The sequence below is a fragment of the Motacilla alba genome, chromosome 4 (assembly GCF_015832195.1).
Source record: "Motacilla alba alba isolate MOTALB_02 chromosome 4, Motacilla_alba_V1.0_pri, whole genome shotgun sequence".
Classification (NCBI taxonomy): domain Eukaryota; kingdom Metazoa; phylum Chordata; class Aves; order Passeriformes; family Motacillidae; genus Motacilla; species Motacilla alba.
In genome coordinates, this window is record NC_052019.1 from 39,395,303 (window position 1) to 39,414,479 (window position 19,177).

Here is a 19,177-nt window from a genome sequence, read left to right on the forward strand (position 1 = left end):
TCCCCTGGACTTCTTCTACTTAGGCCCAGTGCTGAAGTTTTGAGGTTCCCAATAGTCAGAGATCCCAACAGTCAGAGTTAACCCCTCACAGAGAGCAAGCGCTGCCCTGAGAGCATGGGTGCGGGTGGGAGCGGAGAGGGGAGAATCCAGGGAAGTCGGAGTTTAGCCTGAGCCTCAGACTTAGCCTTGGCCTGTGCAGGATGCTCCATCAGAAAAGAACTTCTGCTGTCCAGCTGAGCAGGAGTGTATGGAGGATACAGCAAAGGGAGCGTGCCAGGCTTTCACTGGTTTCTGGTGATCTGTTGATTCAAACTTCTTTCCGGCCTTGTTTGTTTTCATCTTGTTTTTACCAAAGGGCTAGGGGGAAGTGACTCAGCTGTGCAATCCTCACTCTTGTCTGTGATATTTCTCCAGACTAAAATACTTCTTTTAACCTATAAAAAACACGCCTCTCTTTCTTTTCCCTCTCCTTCCCTACTTACTGTTGCTATTTGCTGCTAAATTCATCAGTTCAACCCTGATTCATGTTAAATTAGGTCTCAGGGCTAGGTCGTGTTAGAGGGGTTTAGGTTACATTAGAATTAGATCCAGTTTAGAAGTGTTTAAGCAGTAAGGACTTTGAATTAAAAAAAGCAAGAGAAGAACATAAACTTCTGTCCCATGTTATTAAACGCAAATTTGAATGCATAAGCGCAGAAAAAAAACCATGTATGACTTCTAGGTTTTTGCCCAAAGCTTATAAAATGTTCTCCCTCTACAAAGAGCACTGAAATGCCTGAAATATAGACACCCTGAGTGTTCAATGATTTTATTGTCATTTAGGGTGTCATGGCCAAGAAAGAAATGTGCAGAAAGTAGTATTCCTGGATTCAAAAAATAGGCTGTGCTTTTCCTGTGTTGTCTGGTCTCCAAACATCCTGAGATTTATAACTCACAGTGTCTATCTGGAAAATCTGTTTGCTTGCAGGATCTGAGAAGTCATAAAATTTGATCCTCTAAAATCCTCTGTTCTACAGAGAGAAGGGAAAAAAATCTATTGAAGATGAGCAGTGAATCCTGAGGACTAAGAGCAGAGCTTTTTCAGTCATGTCAGTGCTGTTCTCAGCTCTAAAGCAACATGAGGATTTTCTTCCTTCTGAGGTTCCAGGATTAGAAGAAGCAAGACTCAGTTTTACTTTTTTCCCCCTTAATCACTTGTAAATGTAGTCAAGAAATCTTTGTTTTTTGTTTTAATTTTTGTTGTTGTTTTTTTATTTTGGTTTAATTTTTATTTTATTATCCTTTTCTTAGGAAAGGGAGGGAATTCTGCAATCTAATCTGATTTTTTTCCTGTGGGCAATAGCATTAAAAAGGCAAGCGTAATTTTTTTTTAACCCTATTACAATCACTGTGCATTAATAAGCTAATATCAATTAAACATTTTTTTTTTTTTGCTGTCTCTCACTACATGCTCAAAGCATTTTTTAAGTCTTGGGAAAGTTGCTTCTAAAATTTCCCTGTAAAATGTCTTCTATAGTCCTTCTTCTGATTAGTCAGTCACTGGGGGGGGTGCGAAGTGTCAAAATCTGGAAATAAGGCAAGGCTGATTCCTCCTTTCAAGGTGCCTGCTGATACTTGATAACAATGACTAGCTATAAACTTGTAGTCAAATCAAGAGGCCCAGACAGGGCGCAAAGGTGCTTCTCAACTACTGGGCTGGACCTTTTGCTGTACCTATCTTTTTTGTTCTTGTTACTGAGCATCATCACTGTGGATAAGATTAATCTCAGCCAAATATTTTGAGGGGTGATGAGATTCACATCTAGTATCTACTAGTATATTTTGATTGACGTTGTTTTTTTTTTTAATTTCTCGTGCCAGGTTGGCAACAAAGAATAAAATATAACACGGTGGTGTATGGAGGCAATGTAATTATCTTCTCCAGTAGTCAACTTGGCCTTCTCACATTGAATCCGAGGAGGAGGATTCCTCTGTATAGATAAGAAATGTTTTTTTTACCTTTCTGGTATTTGGAATTCAATGCAAACACAATCTGTATCAGCTGTCATTTCAGATTCTTGATTAGCATGTTTTTTCATATTCTGTTATGATGGCAAATTGTAATCACTAATTGCAATTGCAGTAATAGCAAAACAAAGTCAGGTGAGATTTATTTGTTATATATTACTTGAGATGATTTGTTCCTGTTTAAATTTGTGCAGTTTGGATTTCTGAGATCATGAAAGATGCCAAATACTTGAAGTGTGTGTTTATGAAATCTGGCTCTTCTCCATAGCTTCCTTGTTGCTTCATTTTCTTTAGGTCCTCAAGACTAATCTATAATTTAATTCCATCTCTTATTTTTTTTTATATTGGACAAATGCTTTATTTTATTATTTTCCATTTCTTTTTTTTCTCATTTTCCCCATGGATTTAATACTTCTATTTATTGCCTAGAAGATGTAGACTTTTATTGTCTATATTAACCTTTATTATCTTGGTTTGTTAAAATGAAAGTGATATCCAGAAGCATAGACAATGCTTATAATATGAGAAATAATATTCAAAAGTCAATATAAAATTATATTAAGTAATAAATACGATGTGTAACAGTTTCATTGGTATGTAGACTGTAGGCTGTACCCCAGATTATTATTATTATTTTTTAAACTAAATAATAATCAACCTATTTTGTGGTTTATTTTTCACCTCTTATTATCTATTGAAATTCTGGTTTTAAATTAAAATAATTTTGTAGTTTTAGCATTGGCTTTTGTGTTGGGTTAGCATGACCTGGTTTTTGTAGCAGGGGGCTGCAGGAGTGGAAACTGCCAGAGGCTACCTTCATGTCCGACACAGCCAGTGTCAGCTCTGGACTCAGGATTGACTCACTGCTGACCAAGGCTGAGACAATCAGAAATAGTGTTAACCACTGGGATAAGAAATTTAAGAAGGAAGAAAAGTTATTGTGCAGATACAACTGCACTAAGCCAAGAGCAGAATGAAAATAAGTGAGAGGAGCAGCTCCACAGACACCAATGTCTGTGCAGAAGGAGAGGGAGGAGGTGTTCCAAGTGCCCCAGCAGAGATTTTCCTGCAGCCCGTGGTGAAAACCATGGTAAAGCAGCTGTGCCCCACATGGAGGAGCACGGGGATGCAGAGATGCACCTGCAGCCGATGAAGGAGACCCACACCAAAGCCGGTGGATGCCTGAAAGGAGGCTGGCAGGGGCCTGCAGACCCATGGAGAGAGGAGAGCTCGTGCTGGAGCAGGTTTCCTGGTGGGACTTGTGACCCCATGGGGAACCCATGTTGGAGCACACTGTGCCTGAAGGACTGCACCCTGTGGAAGAGTGACCTGTGTTACAACAGCAGCATTAAACTATTGCAGAAGGGATGAATTCAGGTTGGAGAACTTAATGAAGGACTGTTTCCCAGGGGAGGGACCTCGTGCTGGAGCAGGGGAAGGGCTTCTTTCCCTGAGCAATGGCAGGAACAATGTGTGATGAACTGAGCAAATCCCTCACTCCCATCTCCCTGCGCTGCTGGGGCAGAACAGGTAGAACTCATGATGGAGGGAGGAGTGGGAGGAAGGTGTTTTTAAGGTCTTATTTTCTTCTCATTATCCTGCTCTGATTTTGTTAGCAATAAATTCAGTTAATATCTCTGATTCTAATGTCTAAAACATTTCTCTAATGTTTTGCCTGTGCCGGTATGTGGCCAGTGATCTCTCCCAGTCCTTAACTCATGAACCTTTCATTATACTTTCTCCCTGCTGTCCACTTGTGGGGGGGGGGGGGGGGGGTGATAGAGCAGCTTTGGTGGGTGCTGCCATCCTGCCAGGGTTGGCCCACTACCGTTTTAAACATTAGTATACAATGATGTATTCCCAACTGAGGAAGTGTAACACTTGTATACAGCAATAAAAGAAAGAAAGAAAGATCTTTCTTACACTGGGTTTTAGTATAAAATCAAATCACAATTTTCGTGCACTATTAGACTCCTTTTAAATTGTCTCAAATTAGATTGGCTAAATATTAAGTTTTGCGTTTATGTTTTTTTTTTCAATATCCATATTTTAAAAAATCCTTAATACTTTTATTCCTATACTTTGTGTGGTAGAAAAACAAGTTCAGAATAAATTATCTCCTTTTAGGAGTGAGAAAATATATCCTATTTTTAACTCTTTCTTCTTCATTGCTTACTTTTTTCTGAGTAGGTTTTCAGTTGTCATTTTGAACTTTGATAAATTTACTAAATGTGTGGTATGCAGTGGGAGCACAAATTGGTATCTTTTAGATAAAATCATATTTAATTAAATAGTACTATACCTTTCTCTTTTACAGTAGCCACTGTTCTGATTTTATGTTACCAAGATGTCAAGTAACACAACCCATCTGTACTTCCTGTGAATCATGGCTTCTGTAATCTTAAAGTACAAATATTTGCCATCACAATAGCTAAGCAATTTCTTAGCATTTATTGTCCTGATTGGTTTAATTTTTTTCATTTGAAAGCATTTCAAAAAGGCATGGTAAGAAGCATTGATCTGTGTTTATGTGTATTGGGTTTATGTGTATTTGATTTGGCTCTCTTCATCAGCCTTTCCTTTTGAGAATTTTGTAACTTGAAAAGTCAGTGGCTTCATCTCCATTTTTTATAAAGCAAAATAGCAGTAAGAAAGTCTCTGACCTCGTGGACTTACTGAAATAGGCTATGCTTACCTTAAAATGCCTTCAGTTCTGGGTAAGGTGACTGCTAGATCACAGTAGTTGTTATGAAATGTTATTTTTTCTCTTCTATAATTCCTGATGGAATCATCTAATTAGTCCAGCTCAGGGTATTTTATTTGTTCTTGATAATTAATTCCATGGTAAATCATACCAGACAAGAACACTACATCCATCAGAATATTCAAATCCCTTCAACCATGAGCTAAGGGAATGTGATGTCTTTCAGTTTCAGATTTTTTTTCCATTATCAAGAAAACCCAAACAACTGCATTAGTAACAACAACAAAAAGCCCCGGCCTCCTTTCAAAAAATGAGGCTAAAGAATAGGATACCTATTGAAAGCATTAAAGGTTTTGGTATCTCTGCTTAGGCCTGACACAAAGAAGATGGAGAGCTTAATGACAGCCTAACGAAAGATGTCTAATTACATCTTTTTTTCTTATTGTTATGCATTGATACAACTACAATTAAATAATCATAGTCTTAAAAACATGGACGCTTAATGCCTAAAACATAACATTCAAAACAAACCTCTCCCAAACTTTACTAATACAAAAATGTTGCTATATGACTTCATTAAAACTGCTCACAGAATCACAGAATGGTTTGGCCTTGAACGTATCTTAAAGATCAGCTAGTTGCAATCCTCCTGCCTTCTCTGTGGGCTGAAGAACCCCAAGTCTCTCAACCTGTCTTCATAGGAGAGGTGCTTCAGTCCTCTGAGCATCCTGCTTAATGTTCATTGTCAGTTCTATCAAACAACTTTATGGAATTGAATTCCCCTGCCCAATGCATTCTAACAAAATAATATTTGAAGTAAGAAAACTCTAACAAGCTTATTCTGTGCCCCTTCTTCCAATGAAAACAAACCAAACAAAATTTATTAATAGTTTGTTTCATGTACTGCTTGTAACTCTGCTTTTGTAACCCGGAATAAGCAGCCTGTAATTCAAGTCTATTTTCTAGGGATAAGTAAGGCCTATCACTCTCTTGAGGCATCAGTGGAATTTTTATTTCACTAGTGTTTCATGAAAATGCCATTACTTTCTATTACTGTTATCTGAGGATTATTGTCATACATCAATGCAAGTAATAAAGCCCTAATATTACATAGTCTTAATGGAATGTATTCAACTTGGTATATGTGTCATTATTTGGTGTTGCATAATTTACAGGCTACAATTCTATAATTAATAGTAACTACTGTATTACTAAATAACTAATGTATTACTACTGATAATAAGCTAATAAGCTGATCCCAAAATTGTAAAGGACTGATCCCACTGCAACAGATAGTGGTATTTTTAAACAGGTCTGAAAAACTATTGCATTGGTCAGTCTGACTTTCCATATAAAGCTCACCTATTTATTTCATTGCTCCTTCATTCCCACTCTAAGTGAGGCATGAGTAAAGCATGCCTTTCAAAGAAATTGCTGTCTCTTCAAATATTTTCTGTACCTTCATATTTTCAAAAAAAATTTTTGGTGGTTTAATATTAGCAATTAGTAAAGAACAGAGCTTACCGTTTGGATATATCTGTATTGTTTTGCCAGTGACTGCTTCCTTGGTTTGGTATGAGGAGATATTTTCAGGAGATTATTTGAAGATTATTATTCATAAAAAAAGTCTAATTTATTTTTTTTACTTGTATCAGTCTAAGACAGGGAAGAAAAATAGATGTCTCTTATATATATATAAAGGAACTGTAATTAAAAATAAAATACCATCAATTAGATTAGAACTTCATCTATTTACTAGATTGTTGCTTCAGGTCTCTGCAACCTATTTTTTTAAAACTAATTGTTTCCAACATGGATGCCAAGAGAAAATAACTAAAAGCTTTACAGTACATTGCCTACTGCACAGTAGAAAAAGTGTAAGCAATTTTTAGTATATCTGCAGAGTGTATAGCTGCACTTCATAATTCATTTTGGAAAAGAAGTTGAAATTCACCTATCAAATACTGAATTAATCCTGAGTTTTCTAAGATTCAGTAGAAGAAAATATGATCCTAATTTTACTTTCTAGTTTCCTAAATGCCACACGGTAGGTAGTATGATATAACCTTTCATCAAAACTCTGGTTTAAATGAATGTATTCCTCAAACATAGAGTTGAACACTTTGCAAAAGGGCAGTTGCAATTGATTAATATTCATATCATGAACTTCTCTTTTGCTTTGCTACACTACCTTATTTGCCCTTATAAGATGAATAGTAGAAACAACCTGTTTGTAACCTAGCAGTGTCTCAGCATACTGGTTTTAATCAATATTGGTAGATAGACTACAATTTTACCCATAATTATGTCTTAATGCAGACTAAATATTACTTGAATTCCTGTTTTGTAAGAAGGTAATTGATGTTTATGCTCTCATGTCTATACTCCCTAATTGTCATTCTTCCTGTAGATTTTCTTCTGTCTGTACAAAAATTTGCCAAGAGGAAAAATGAAAAATAAGATCTGAATGAGCCTCAGACAGACTGAATAATAAAAAGCAAAATACATTATGTGGTTTTAGAAAATTACACTTAAAACCACCTCTGAAATTTAGAAAGAAAAACGAATGGAGATTTTAGGCAAATTGCTTCCATTAATGTCATTGGGAATTTTGTGGCCAGGATCCATCTGTAGTAGCTTGATTTTGCTTTTTTTTTTTTTTTTTTTGCTTTTATTTATTTATTTTTTTAAAGTAGTATTATATTTTCAGGAAATATACTACTGTTCAGTAATTGTGAGGGTACCTAGAGCTTTAGGAACTCACCTAAAGAGGAAGGTAATAGAATACCCATTAAATACTGTATCCTAAAATTTCCAGGGATAATTCACTATGCTAAAGTGTTGCTTCTTGGAGATCTCTTTCCCCCTTCTTTGCCTATTCAAGGCTAGAGTGTTCTCAGATAATTGCAAAATAAATATATATCCACTGAATATGATTGAGATATATCAAGTGTATCGATCTGCAGCACCTCATTGACTGTTCTGTGTTACTGCATTTCTTTCTTGGTGGGCTTGAAGAAGCTGCATCTTATGCTGTCTATGGATGGGGAAGCAATACTACATTGAGTGTATGAGCATGTAAAGTTTAATGCAAAATATGCACAAATAGCAGTAATAACTTCTGTAAAGTCTTTATTTATGTAGCTCCTCCAACTTAGCTAAGGAGAGCTGTAGCCTGGATTTAGCTACATAAATTGGCTTGAAAAATTTTCAGTATATAAGTGGTTTTGTTCATAGTAGTACATGTTCTAATGCAAAAGTATGCACTTCTTCTGCTGCTTGAACCATGCATTAAGCATCTTAATGCTTAAAGCGTTATAAAAACAGCAACGCTGCATAGCAGCATAAAATTGGTGGAATGTTTTTCTATCATGTGCTGTGAAAGTGCTTATAAATTTTGAATGTATTTGGTCTGTCATCAAAGAACAAAGTATGAAGACGTCATATTAAAGAAGCTATAGTTACACTGTATTTCTGTAAGAGTGAGTGCTGTGCAGAGTAACCTTCTGTGCATGTTCCATTGGGATTCTTTTTCCTGAGTTCAGCTCAGAACTGTGACCAGTTCCAGGACAATTGATGAAAATCAGGTGTATGGATAGAAGGGCAACAGCAAATGGAAGAATTAATCCTTAAAGTCAGCATGTAGATTTTATTAGATTTTTTTCATTGTGGAAAAATGACAAGATTTGGAAAACAGGCCATTCTCTGCTTCAGTTAAATGAAGGAATATATATTTGGCCTTTTACTACAGCTTCAATGGGCCTGTAGGATCATTAGGATTCCTCATGGACAAGGTAATACATTAGAAAAAAAAAAAGAAAAAAAGGGATAATTTTATAGTACTACTAAACCCCAACAATTTAATGAAATAAGAATCCTTGAAATTAAAACTCTAAACTATTACTCAGCTGCCTTTCAAGGCAAGAGTAATTAGGGCTTATAGGTCCTATAGGGTGCTTATTTGCTTATTTGTCTTGGGAGCTACCTGCAGCCTGCTACAGGCAGGTCTTTTTTACACTAGCATTGCTTTGAAATGTGTCTACATGGATCGTGAGCAATCCTACCAGAAGGAATTGTTTCTTTGAAAATGTTCTAATCTGACTGACTCTGCCTATTTTAAAAAAGAAATATTATTTTATAGAATGCAATACACGGTGTATACATTTGGTATAAACAGCATTACTGTGTCATTAGCAGGAAGCTGCTTCAATTCAGTTGGTACTGAAGAAACATTGTGATTTATACAATAGCTTTAGCCCAGAACTGTTTCACCTTGAGGGCAAAGGCTTTGTCTGCTATGCTTTACATGATCCAAGGTTGCCTTTGAGAATAATATATGCCCTTGCAGCCGTCTAGATTATTTGCTTTTATATCAGACAGGTCTGAATAGAAAAACCTGTGGATCTTTGTGTGGAACTTCATCTGTACTTTTCATCCATAGAAGTCACACACTTTGTTGAAGCCTAGTCTAGAGATAGTTTTCCTTCAGAGTATGTAGACACAGACAAGATGTTGGACTTTTTAATACCTTTATTTCTTCTCTGCTTCCTCTTTGCTTCTAAGTGATTGTAATCTGCATGCAGAGAGGAACAACTGCTTCAAACTCGCCTTCCTGGGTCTGCCATGATTGTTCTTCATGTTCCTCAGGGACCTAAATCAGCAAACCAAGAACCAAATCAGTGTATTTCATAGTTTACCCTTCCCATCTCTCTGGTTGGGCTTTTCTTGGTTTGGTTTTGTTTTTAATGACAATCATTTCACTCTTGTATTGAGGCTCCCCAGATGCTGTTGGGTTGCTTTCATATAGATTCATGAATTCAAGACTTCATCGTGTTTCCTCCTCAAGCCTGTAAGGCTTACTCTTAACACTGTAATATTCAGTAATATTCCCGGGAACACCATTAATTCTGAGCACTTCAACAGCTTTATATATTACCTTATTTTTGCCTAGCAACCTTGCTTCACATCTTGTTTTCTTCACACAATCTTATATTCATGTGATGCCTTAATCAATACAAGAACAACCCGTGGCATATTATTTTCTCAGAATTTGCTGCTATAAATGGTGGCAATCTCTAAAAAGACTGGGCTGTGTATGCAGAATACCAGCTCAAGAATCCTGCTGCAAACATTAAACTAAAAAGCTTTCTGCAGTAAATAGCATTCTGACAAGAGCAAGAGGAAAATGCTTCACTTTTTGCACATTCTTTCTTCCTTACCATAGTAAGCAAGGCCTTGCTTACTGCTGCTTAACAGAACAGCTTTACAAATGTAAATGTCATTGCTTCTGCTTTGCATGCATTTCCAGTTTAAATTGCAATTGTACTTCTGTTGCTAAGAGTCTGCTGAAGTCTGATTCTATAAAACTTTTTGAAACACAAATGTTCAGCCTAATGTCATTGATCAAATTGGGTCTGAGAATAGTTTACCAGATTGCTTTGTGCAGTATGTGTGCAGTATGTGTGCTTGTATGCCTGGCTGTGACCATGCTGCTATTTCATCCATGAATAAAAGGTTTATGTACATTTGTAATTCAGAATTCTTGTAATTAAAGTTGTTGTATTAATTTAAGTGAATGTATTGTTAATTCAGCTACTACAGCTTGTACATGTTTTAACAATAATAACTGTTCTGGTACCTCTCTTAATGAAATATTTTCTTTAATAAAAATTATTCCATTATTATTATTGTTATCATTTTCTGAATAGTACCTCTACTGCAGAATTAGCCATAAAGGCAATGAACACAAAACTGATTTTCTACATTTTAACTATATTTTATTATACATCTAATGGTAACTTTTTGTTATAAAATGTTATAAAAGCAAATAACTTTACACTCTTTTTCATCAGCTTCTGTAATTAATGGTGTCTGCTTCTTAAATTTTTTAAATGTTTGTCACATGTCAAGGACAATCTGCCATATGCTTTATACTAATTAGTACTTTGTTTATTTTAGGAATTTGATTAATTCAGCAGCCACTTTTTAAATAGAGCCAGCATAGCAAAGGAGGCTTTGTCTGAGTTTTCCAAAGACAAAATAAGGCTCCTCTTTTTTATCAGTTGCCCACTCTGGCAGACGCATACCCAGATCCTCAGCAGATGATTCAGGCAGAGCCATAAGTGGGGTTCTGTATGAAATACAGTTATGTAGTTTGTCTTCTTAAAAATCATAGAATTAAGTGGCAGTCAGAATGCTTTTATGTGCAACATCCAAGGTTTATAAACAGTAATTCTCTTTCAGAAAAGGAAACAAACAAACAAAATTTGCATTATGTATATTTAAATGAGGCTAAGAAATGAGCTTTACTTTTTCTTAAGTGGTTGGTGCATTTTCTTAGTCCTAGAATGTCATTTACCTTTACAGATCAACTCTGGTCTTTCTTATAAATAGCTTTGTACCTTCTTGGTAAATTAAGAGTCCCTTTTATCGTCCTTCTCTATACCCTTTATTGGTAATGTGAAGTCCTTCTAAATAAGACTTGGTACTGTGCCGACCTTATTTAGCAAACATGACATTTTGGAATAATGATATCAAAATGTTTTAAGAGATGTTGGTAGTGTTTGTGTATTAAGACAAAAAGAAAAATAACACTAGAAAAGGAGCTTTTATACCTTGGAAAAACATTTGTGTATATTTAAATAAGTTTCTTTGCAGAGCCTTATTTGATTTATATTGGAAATAATTTTTGACTAACAATTTGTAACAATAGTTATTTTTATGGTCAACCATCTGTGATCTTTTTCAGTTCACAAACACAACAGAAAATCTGACATTGTCTCTGTGAAAAGTTTACTTTAAAATCAGCCTTTTGGGCACAAAGGAAAGTTTCTTTACAGTTCTAATATCTTCTGCATTGATACGTTTCATCAGGCTGATACACTGTAATGCAACACAAAGCCATAAAATGCCATTCAACCTGTCTGAATAATTTGTTTGGAGAGTGTTAAATTCAAAAGTATTTTGCTATATTGAAGCTGATACAAATATCCTAGAATGCAAAATGGTTGGTTCTGTTTCCAGATGGCTCATATCAATAGGTACCAATATAGCATTGTAGTTCATGTAATCATTCTAGACATATAGATCCAGAATGATTATGTGAATGAAGATATATATGTGTGTGTGTGTGTGTGTGTGTATAAAATTTATTTTTAAATTTATTTATACATAGTTTTTGATTGTTAACACATTGGGTAGAAATATTTTGTTTGTATATCATAATGCAGTACAGGAGAAAAATAACCAAAATATGTGTAGTAGTAGTTCTGTAAAGTCCTCCACATGTGTTTAGACAGAAGTATGTTTTACTTAATACCATGATGCTTGCACATTTATATATTTCCTAATAGTACATGGGTAGAATTTTGTTGTTTTCAGGCCAACAAGCATTAAAATCCTAGCCCACTGCACAAATGCAGGTGGAAATAAATGTTATTATGAACAATTTATTCATTATGAACCATACTGAAAGTTTCAATAGTTCATTTACCTTTCTCACATTCCAAGACCCTTGTTTATTTGTTTGTGTGTTTCCCATGAGGATGAGCAGTTCCTTTTCCCCTGAGCATCTGAAATTAATTTTTCTAAGTTTCAGCAGCTTTCAACATTGGGTCACTAGCATAATTCATTGCTTCTTACTCATTTTCTACAGAAAATATTTCACATCACTTATCTTTCAATATTAAGGAGGAATCTGTATTTAATTCACCCTCAGTATAAACTTGTCTGCATTTTTTAACTCTGTGTTTTCTGTTGAAAAGTCTTATCTAGCAAGATTTCTCTAGGCAGAAAACTGTTTTCTGAGTTCAGAGATGTTGCACCTAGTCTGATCACTGGTTAATTTTGAAATAACTTGAGGCATAGAGACTTTTCTTTCTGTGTGAGTGCTCTTTGCTGCTACCAAGCATCTTGGCTCAAGGAATATCACACCGAGGTTGGTCAATGATCTGCTAAGAACGTCTTTTCTTTCTAGTTTGAATGGCAGCTTAAAATTAAAATTTGAGTGTTTTGAGAAAGCTAAGCCATGAAAGTTTGCTCCAAAATCTTCAGCTGAAATTAACAAAATAAAGATAGTTGAAAAAATAGGTCTGAAAAGATATTTTCAGTTAATGCCTCCTTTCCTTGAAATCTTAGCACAATTCATTAAAAAAAAAAACCCGCAATCTGGTTTTTTTTATGTTACAATTTCATCTAAATCCTTTTGTTTCTACTCTAAACTTTGCCAAGTTTGTTGCATTTTCTTCTTCCTAAAAAGTAAGTCTCATCCTAATTACTGTTTCTCTTCTCCTTTGACTTTTAATGTTGCTTTCCTGCAAGGCTACTTTGATCTAGTAATCAGTTACCGGATTAAGTCTTTAGAATCTATTGCAGCTTTGTTGGCAAAAAGTTCCATTCTTCTGATTCAAACTAAAGAAGGGAGAAAAGACCAGTGAGTTTTGTGGAACTGGACAGTGTCTGTGGAGCCCCTAAAATTGCACTATCTGAAATGCTAACACAACTTGGCTACATCTTGACTCTAAATCTTGGTGATTGGTTGATATTTTAATAAGCACAGACTTTTTATCATGAACAAGATTCTCTGTGTTTACACTGCCCTATTAAAGGCTAAATTTCACTGCATTACTTCTAAAGATATATAAAATAAAAGTTACAAGCAAGTTTTCCTTTAGAAGACTAGAAGAAAGTACTAGACAGGTCCTCTAAACCAAATGCTGATTGTAGTGTAAAATGAAATGCGAAAGAAATTCAGTAATACTAAAACTATTGCTTTAAATTTAGTATAGCATGGAAATCAGAATGGCATGAAAATTGATTCTGGTAAATTCAGCACATCATATCGAGTATTTCAGGAAATACCATTCATTTGGTTTAGAAAATACTAAAAATGTATCTAGTACATCACATTTTACTGATAATGAATTCTTTCCTTTTTTTTTTAATATCTCACTAGTGTTTCTAGTGTAGTCATGGAGAAATTTGAAAACATATTTTCCAAATACATACAAGTTTTGACATACTTATTTGTTTGAAAAGAAACAAGAAAAGATCATTGACTTAGATTTGTAAAATTGGCTTGCAGGGAACACAAAAATACTGCATCACTAGCTGTATTATTTATTTTTTTACAAAATTAAAAATGTTGGAACAGTATGTTTTATGTGTTTAAAGATAAGATGGCCTTGTGCTTAAGTTCATGTTAACTAAACATTTCCATATCCCTGTGAGTTAGAAAATATTAACTGATATGCTGTTAAAGGACATATGTATTGGTCTAGAAGTATTAATTTCTTTCTATAGATTTCTGTGTACAGTCTGAATGTTTTTAAGACTAAATGAACCTGTTATGAGCACAGTAATAATAAATCCTTGGTGTTTATACGTAAAATAAAACAGTGCAATTAGTACTGAAGGGTAATCCATACACTCTCTTTGTTATCAAAAGCTAAAATGCTTAAAAATGCCCATTAAAATTTGCAGCAAAAGAAAAAAAAAGCTATGTAACTTCCTTTTTTTGTTAAAATTGTAAAAGAAAAGCTATCTTTTAATGGAACAAAATTTAGAAGTGTTTTGAATTTAGCCTATTCCTAATGCTATTTTTACTGGCATAAATTTATATAGCAGCAAATATTTGAGGAATTGCAATACCTGAAATAAATAGCATCTTTTTGAGCAAATATTATGTAAAATCGAAGTTTGAAATTTTGGGGGCAGATTAGCGCATCGAGTAAATTTTCATGCTTCAGAATTACATCATGGGACGAGTCCCAGTTTTACAGGGACTTGAATTATGAGCATCTCCCAAGACAGAGGTCAAGTGACAGAGACTGCATGGCCCTGTTGGGTAGTGTGTTCCAGCACTTAATCTCAGTCTTTGTGGGAGGTAAAAAAAAAAAAAGTAAAAAACACTAGGGGAGTTTACAAATGGGTTACACAGGACTCTTTAGGCATCAGGCAAAGTGTAGTTGATTTTACATTGGAGCAGGATGGGGCAGGAACTATACTGTCTCACTTGGATCATGTATGTCTATGATTTTATGATTTTTGTGATAACTAATTCTGCAAGTAATACATTTTTCTTCTCTTAATTGCAGCAGGAAAAGAATCATGAAATCTCAAGAAATAAAGGTAAGTGCCAATTATTTTCAAAATGTGGTCATTCTTGTAATTATCAAAAATGCAACATTCATTTTTGGTAAAGAAACGTCCAGATGGATTGTTTGCTAAATGTTTTACTATTAGAAATGACAAATATATATTTAGGAAAGGGGCTGAAATTTAGAAAGTAAATGTGTTAACTACTAATTTTGGAGCCCTGAGATGAACAACACTGATTGCTGCACTCTGGATGGGATGGGCTGCACAGTTTCTCACTCAGTTCATGTCCTTGACTATGTCTGGTTATTATCCTTTCATAAAACATCAGAGCCATCAATTTAGTTTCTCCCTTTCCATTCAGTAAATCTGAAACTGGGTGTGATTCCAATTTGTGCACAAATTAATCATATCCTTAATAGGTTGTCTTGCAAAACAACTGTTGTGAGTGGTTTTTGCATACAATTTATATTTTCACTGCACCTTACTCTCTGCCAGTGGTTGCGCACTATCTGAAATAGAATATCCATGTTAAAGAAGCAACCTTTTTTAAAGAATATTAGGACTTCCTAAACTCAAATGCAGAATTCACACCTTTTTTTCCTAAAAGAAAGTATGTTAAGAGACAGAACATCCAAACCTCTTTATTAAAAATTGCTAAGCAAGCAATGAAAAGCAAATTTGCCAATGGTGGCAAAGCTTGTTCGCTTGATATTTTAGTTTTTTATAGAGATAGGATATGAGATACTTTAAAAAGGAAACAAAGGGAGCATAGGAGAAAGAGCACCAGTTAAATGTTGAAAAGAAAGGAGGGAATTAAGTGACAAACCAACCTATATCTTTTTTATTTTTGAGCAATGTGTAATCATATCATCTGAGTTAGCTGTTCTTAATTCAGTTATTTATGTATCACAGAACTCATTCATCTCAATTTTCTTGCTTTCTCTCACATGGAGGATAAACACAAGCATCTAAAGGCAAGCTAAAGCTGATGGTTGATTTGAGTTGTGTCAGGACAATTAGGTTGCTTATTCTGATATGATAATTTACATCATCTGAATGACCTATGGTCCTTCATTTGAAGAGTGTGCATGGGAAAAATAATTGAACCAAGAAATGCCCTTTATTTTCAACCCATTTTTGATTTATAATTTTCTTTTCAGAGGTGATACAATATAAAGGTGAATCTTCTCTAGATGTAGTGAGTTTCTCCAAGATGTATTGTTCAAAACGCTTTCCTGTCTGATGACTTAATACAAATTATAAAAAAGACTGTGACAACTCTGATCAGATTACAGGAATAAATTATTTGTGAATACTGAAGGATTCTGAAATGGGCCATTCTTTGTGTTTTTTTATGATTTATGGCAGTCATATATGATGTTTGACAGTCTTTCTCACACACCCATGCTGTTGCCAGGTGGTCGTCACGGTATGTATGTGAGCAACCAGTAAAAGTTGGGACAAAGTAATGAGCTTGATGGGAGTGCCCATCTCATTCATTAGCTGTTACTTTAGTGAACTAACCAGGGAAACAATTTTCAAAGGATTGTGAAGGGGTGTCCACACCCCCAACCAAAGGAACCCATTAAACTCTACTTGAAGGGAGACATCCATTTTCTTCAGCTAGGCAGTGATGTTGGTGCTGAGCTGCACAGAATTTATTGTGATTCTGGCTGTAACATCACTTGAGGAAATATTTAACCTACTAAACTTCCTGCAAGATATGTTTGTCTCTGCTTAAACTGACAATTCAACTTGGAAGATTTCAGTGTTCTGGAAGACTAATTATGCACAGAGTAGTCTTTGAAACATATATGTGTCTACAGATATTCTTTATTGTATAATGCCATTTTAAGGTGAGTTTATTATTGGGTTTTTTTGGTGGTGTTCTCTTTTCATATTCTTTGAATTTATTTGTTTTCATGTATTCTTTATCCATGTAATTGCAAAGTTTTAGAAAGACATTTTTATTTCACTTACAGCATCTAAAAATCGTAAAATTCTTTCTACTTAAAATACTGGTTGGCTCAGATGAAACAAGACTAAATTAATGTTTCAGCATAAGCATTTTTGTCTTGTCAATGAGCAACTGCAATTCACATGCAATATCTAAATGTTTTGTGCTCTGCATATGTTCTTCTGAGATAGGTCAATTTTCCTCAAGTTCTTGGGATGGGTTTCTAACAATATTCCTTACACTCTACATATTTCAGCCACTACATATGGTAAAAGGACAAAAAGTTTTCTGTGGTTTCTTGACAGTTCTGATGCTTTCAGAAGCAATGTGTTCCTCTTAATTCAGAGGGCAGTTTCATCCTTATCAAGAGAAATGCTGATGTCTCTATTGTGCCTTTTAACTTCTATTGAAGTCAGTAGTTCAGTATCTAATTTTTATTAATAATTTCATTAGGCTGTATCTTTAAGAGGGGAGGATATTTCAGCAGAATTCAAGTCAAATGCTTCTTGACTTCAGCAGGATCAATATATTAGTATAAAGGAGCATTCTGTATCTTTTATTACATTATAAATACCTATGAATTTTTCATTTTAACTAATTTATAAAAATTGCTGTACCGTACATCTGATTACTATTTTTATTTTAGTAAGGGTGTTTTTATTGTTCTGTAGTGTTTTTTTTCCCTCCTGATGCATTTCTGATGTGTCTGTTTTTCCCATCTGTTGCTTCTGTGTTCAGCCTCTTAAGTCAATCACACCAGGATAGAAGCCAATACTCAAACACCCCCTGTTCTGACACTAGTCCCATCTCCTTCTGATCTGTGATACTCTTTTTCTTGTTTTACCTAACAGGTAACAGATCTTTTTGTACGCTGCTTGAGAAAAGCAACACTGCTTTTATGTAAAACACTATGTTAATATTTTACAGTTTAAATGTATGCTGGCAAACTTCCTTATGCTTCCGAGAATTTTTTGTATGTGAAAATGATTATTACCAGGGCAAAATACAAATAAAATTAGTTTTATAACACTTCTGTAATGTGAAAGAAATAACAAGGCAATTACCAACCAAACTTTGCTAGCTTTTAATTGCTTGCTTGAAGTCCCATTTGACCTTCCTTACCTTTCTTTTCCAGTGTTAACTCCTTCAGACAAAAGAATGTTTTATTTCCAAACCTATAGTGGAAGATAAAATAGGCATTTTTGTGATGATTTGGAAGCGTCAGAAATTGCGTAACATTTAAGCAATGTGCAGAATTTTCTTCCCAGCCTATGTTTGACTTTGGAGACACTAATGTGCTTTTAATAAATAACAATATAAACTTTAAAGTCGAAATAGTTTCTGGCAGTATTATTCTGAAAAAAATTTACTTCTAAAGTACCAGAAAGTTGACCCATTTCAACTATTTGCCAAACCTTGAAGGCATCTCAGTTTCTTTCCACAGGAAAAACACTGGCACATAGGAAATGATGAGCCACAAAAATATTTCAGTGAACTGGTAGCATTTCAGATCAGTCCCTAAGCCTGGTAATAGTTTGAATTACAGTACAAAAACTTTTTTTTTTGACAATTAAAAATGGATTTCAGTATAGAGAAACGATGTGTAATATCTTTCTAAAAAACCACGAGCAAAATCAGAAAAGTGTCTGAATTTAGGCTGAGAGTAAGGTGGTTGTTGTGTTTATATTGAGCAATGATACAGTAGCGTAACTTTGCCTAATAGTTCTAGCAACTTAGAGAACACCTTTTGAAAGATAGAAAAAGTGCTCCAGCTAACATTTGGAAAATATGCACTTTTCATAAGATTTTCAAAGTGTGCATGCAAATAATTTTAATGATATTAATTTGAAGATTTTTATTTTACATTGGTTAAGAACACCTGTATAGGTGTCGCATACCAGCTGTATAGGAGGCTTTTACAATGTTTGCTAGCTACTATTGATCTGAGCTTTGAACATCACTAGCACTCAAAATTAAACCATTTAGAGAATTTTGACTGACATAACTTTAATTACAACTTGGATTTCTAATTGTACTCAATACTTCTCACTTTATGCTTACCTTAATAATCTGAATGTAAAACCATTATTGACTCACAGATTAGTTTAAAAAACATAATTATCTATGATTATGAACATATTGCCAGACTCCTCTGATATCATTAACAAACATCTGTTCCTTTTATAATCTTTAGCTACCAGAATTAGAGAGGAAATCGTATAGGCATCACCAGCATATCTTACTTGCTTTTTTGCTCTTTAAATAGTTAGCATATCTTCACCATATTCCTGGTCTTTTCTGAAATCCCAGATTGGTGTAATCTTTTTCTATGCACTGGTGAATGTAAGACAAGAAGAAATGAAAAAAAGCTTAAGAAATTTTAAAATTTGGAGAATTTAAGGGACAAAATC

General features: G+C 34.6%; 1 protein-coding gene across 6 annotated transcripts in view; it reads left to right on the forward strand.

The window, feature by feature from the left end:
* The window catches only part of FSTL5 (follistatin like 5), a 271,571-nt gene that overhangs the window by 26,610 nt on the left and 225,784 nt on the right, over positions 1 to 19,177 (forward strand). For all 6 annotated transcript variants that reach the window (XM_038136446.1, XM_038136448.1, XM_038136445.1 and 3 more), the window contains one exon: positions 14,806 to 14,839. In XM_038136446.1, the coding sequence (XP_037992374.1) occupies positions 14,806 to 14,839 (34 nt within the window). The remainder of the gene's footprint in view (positions 1 to 14,805; positions 14,840 to 19,177) is intronic.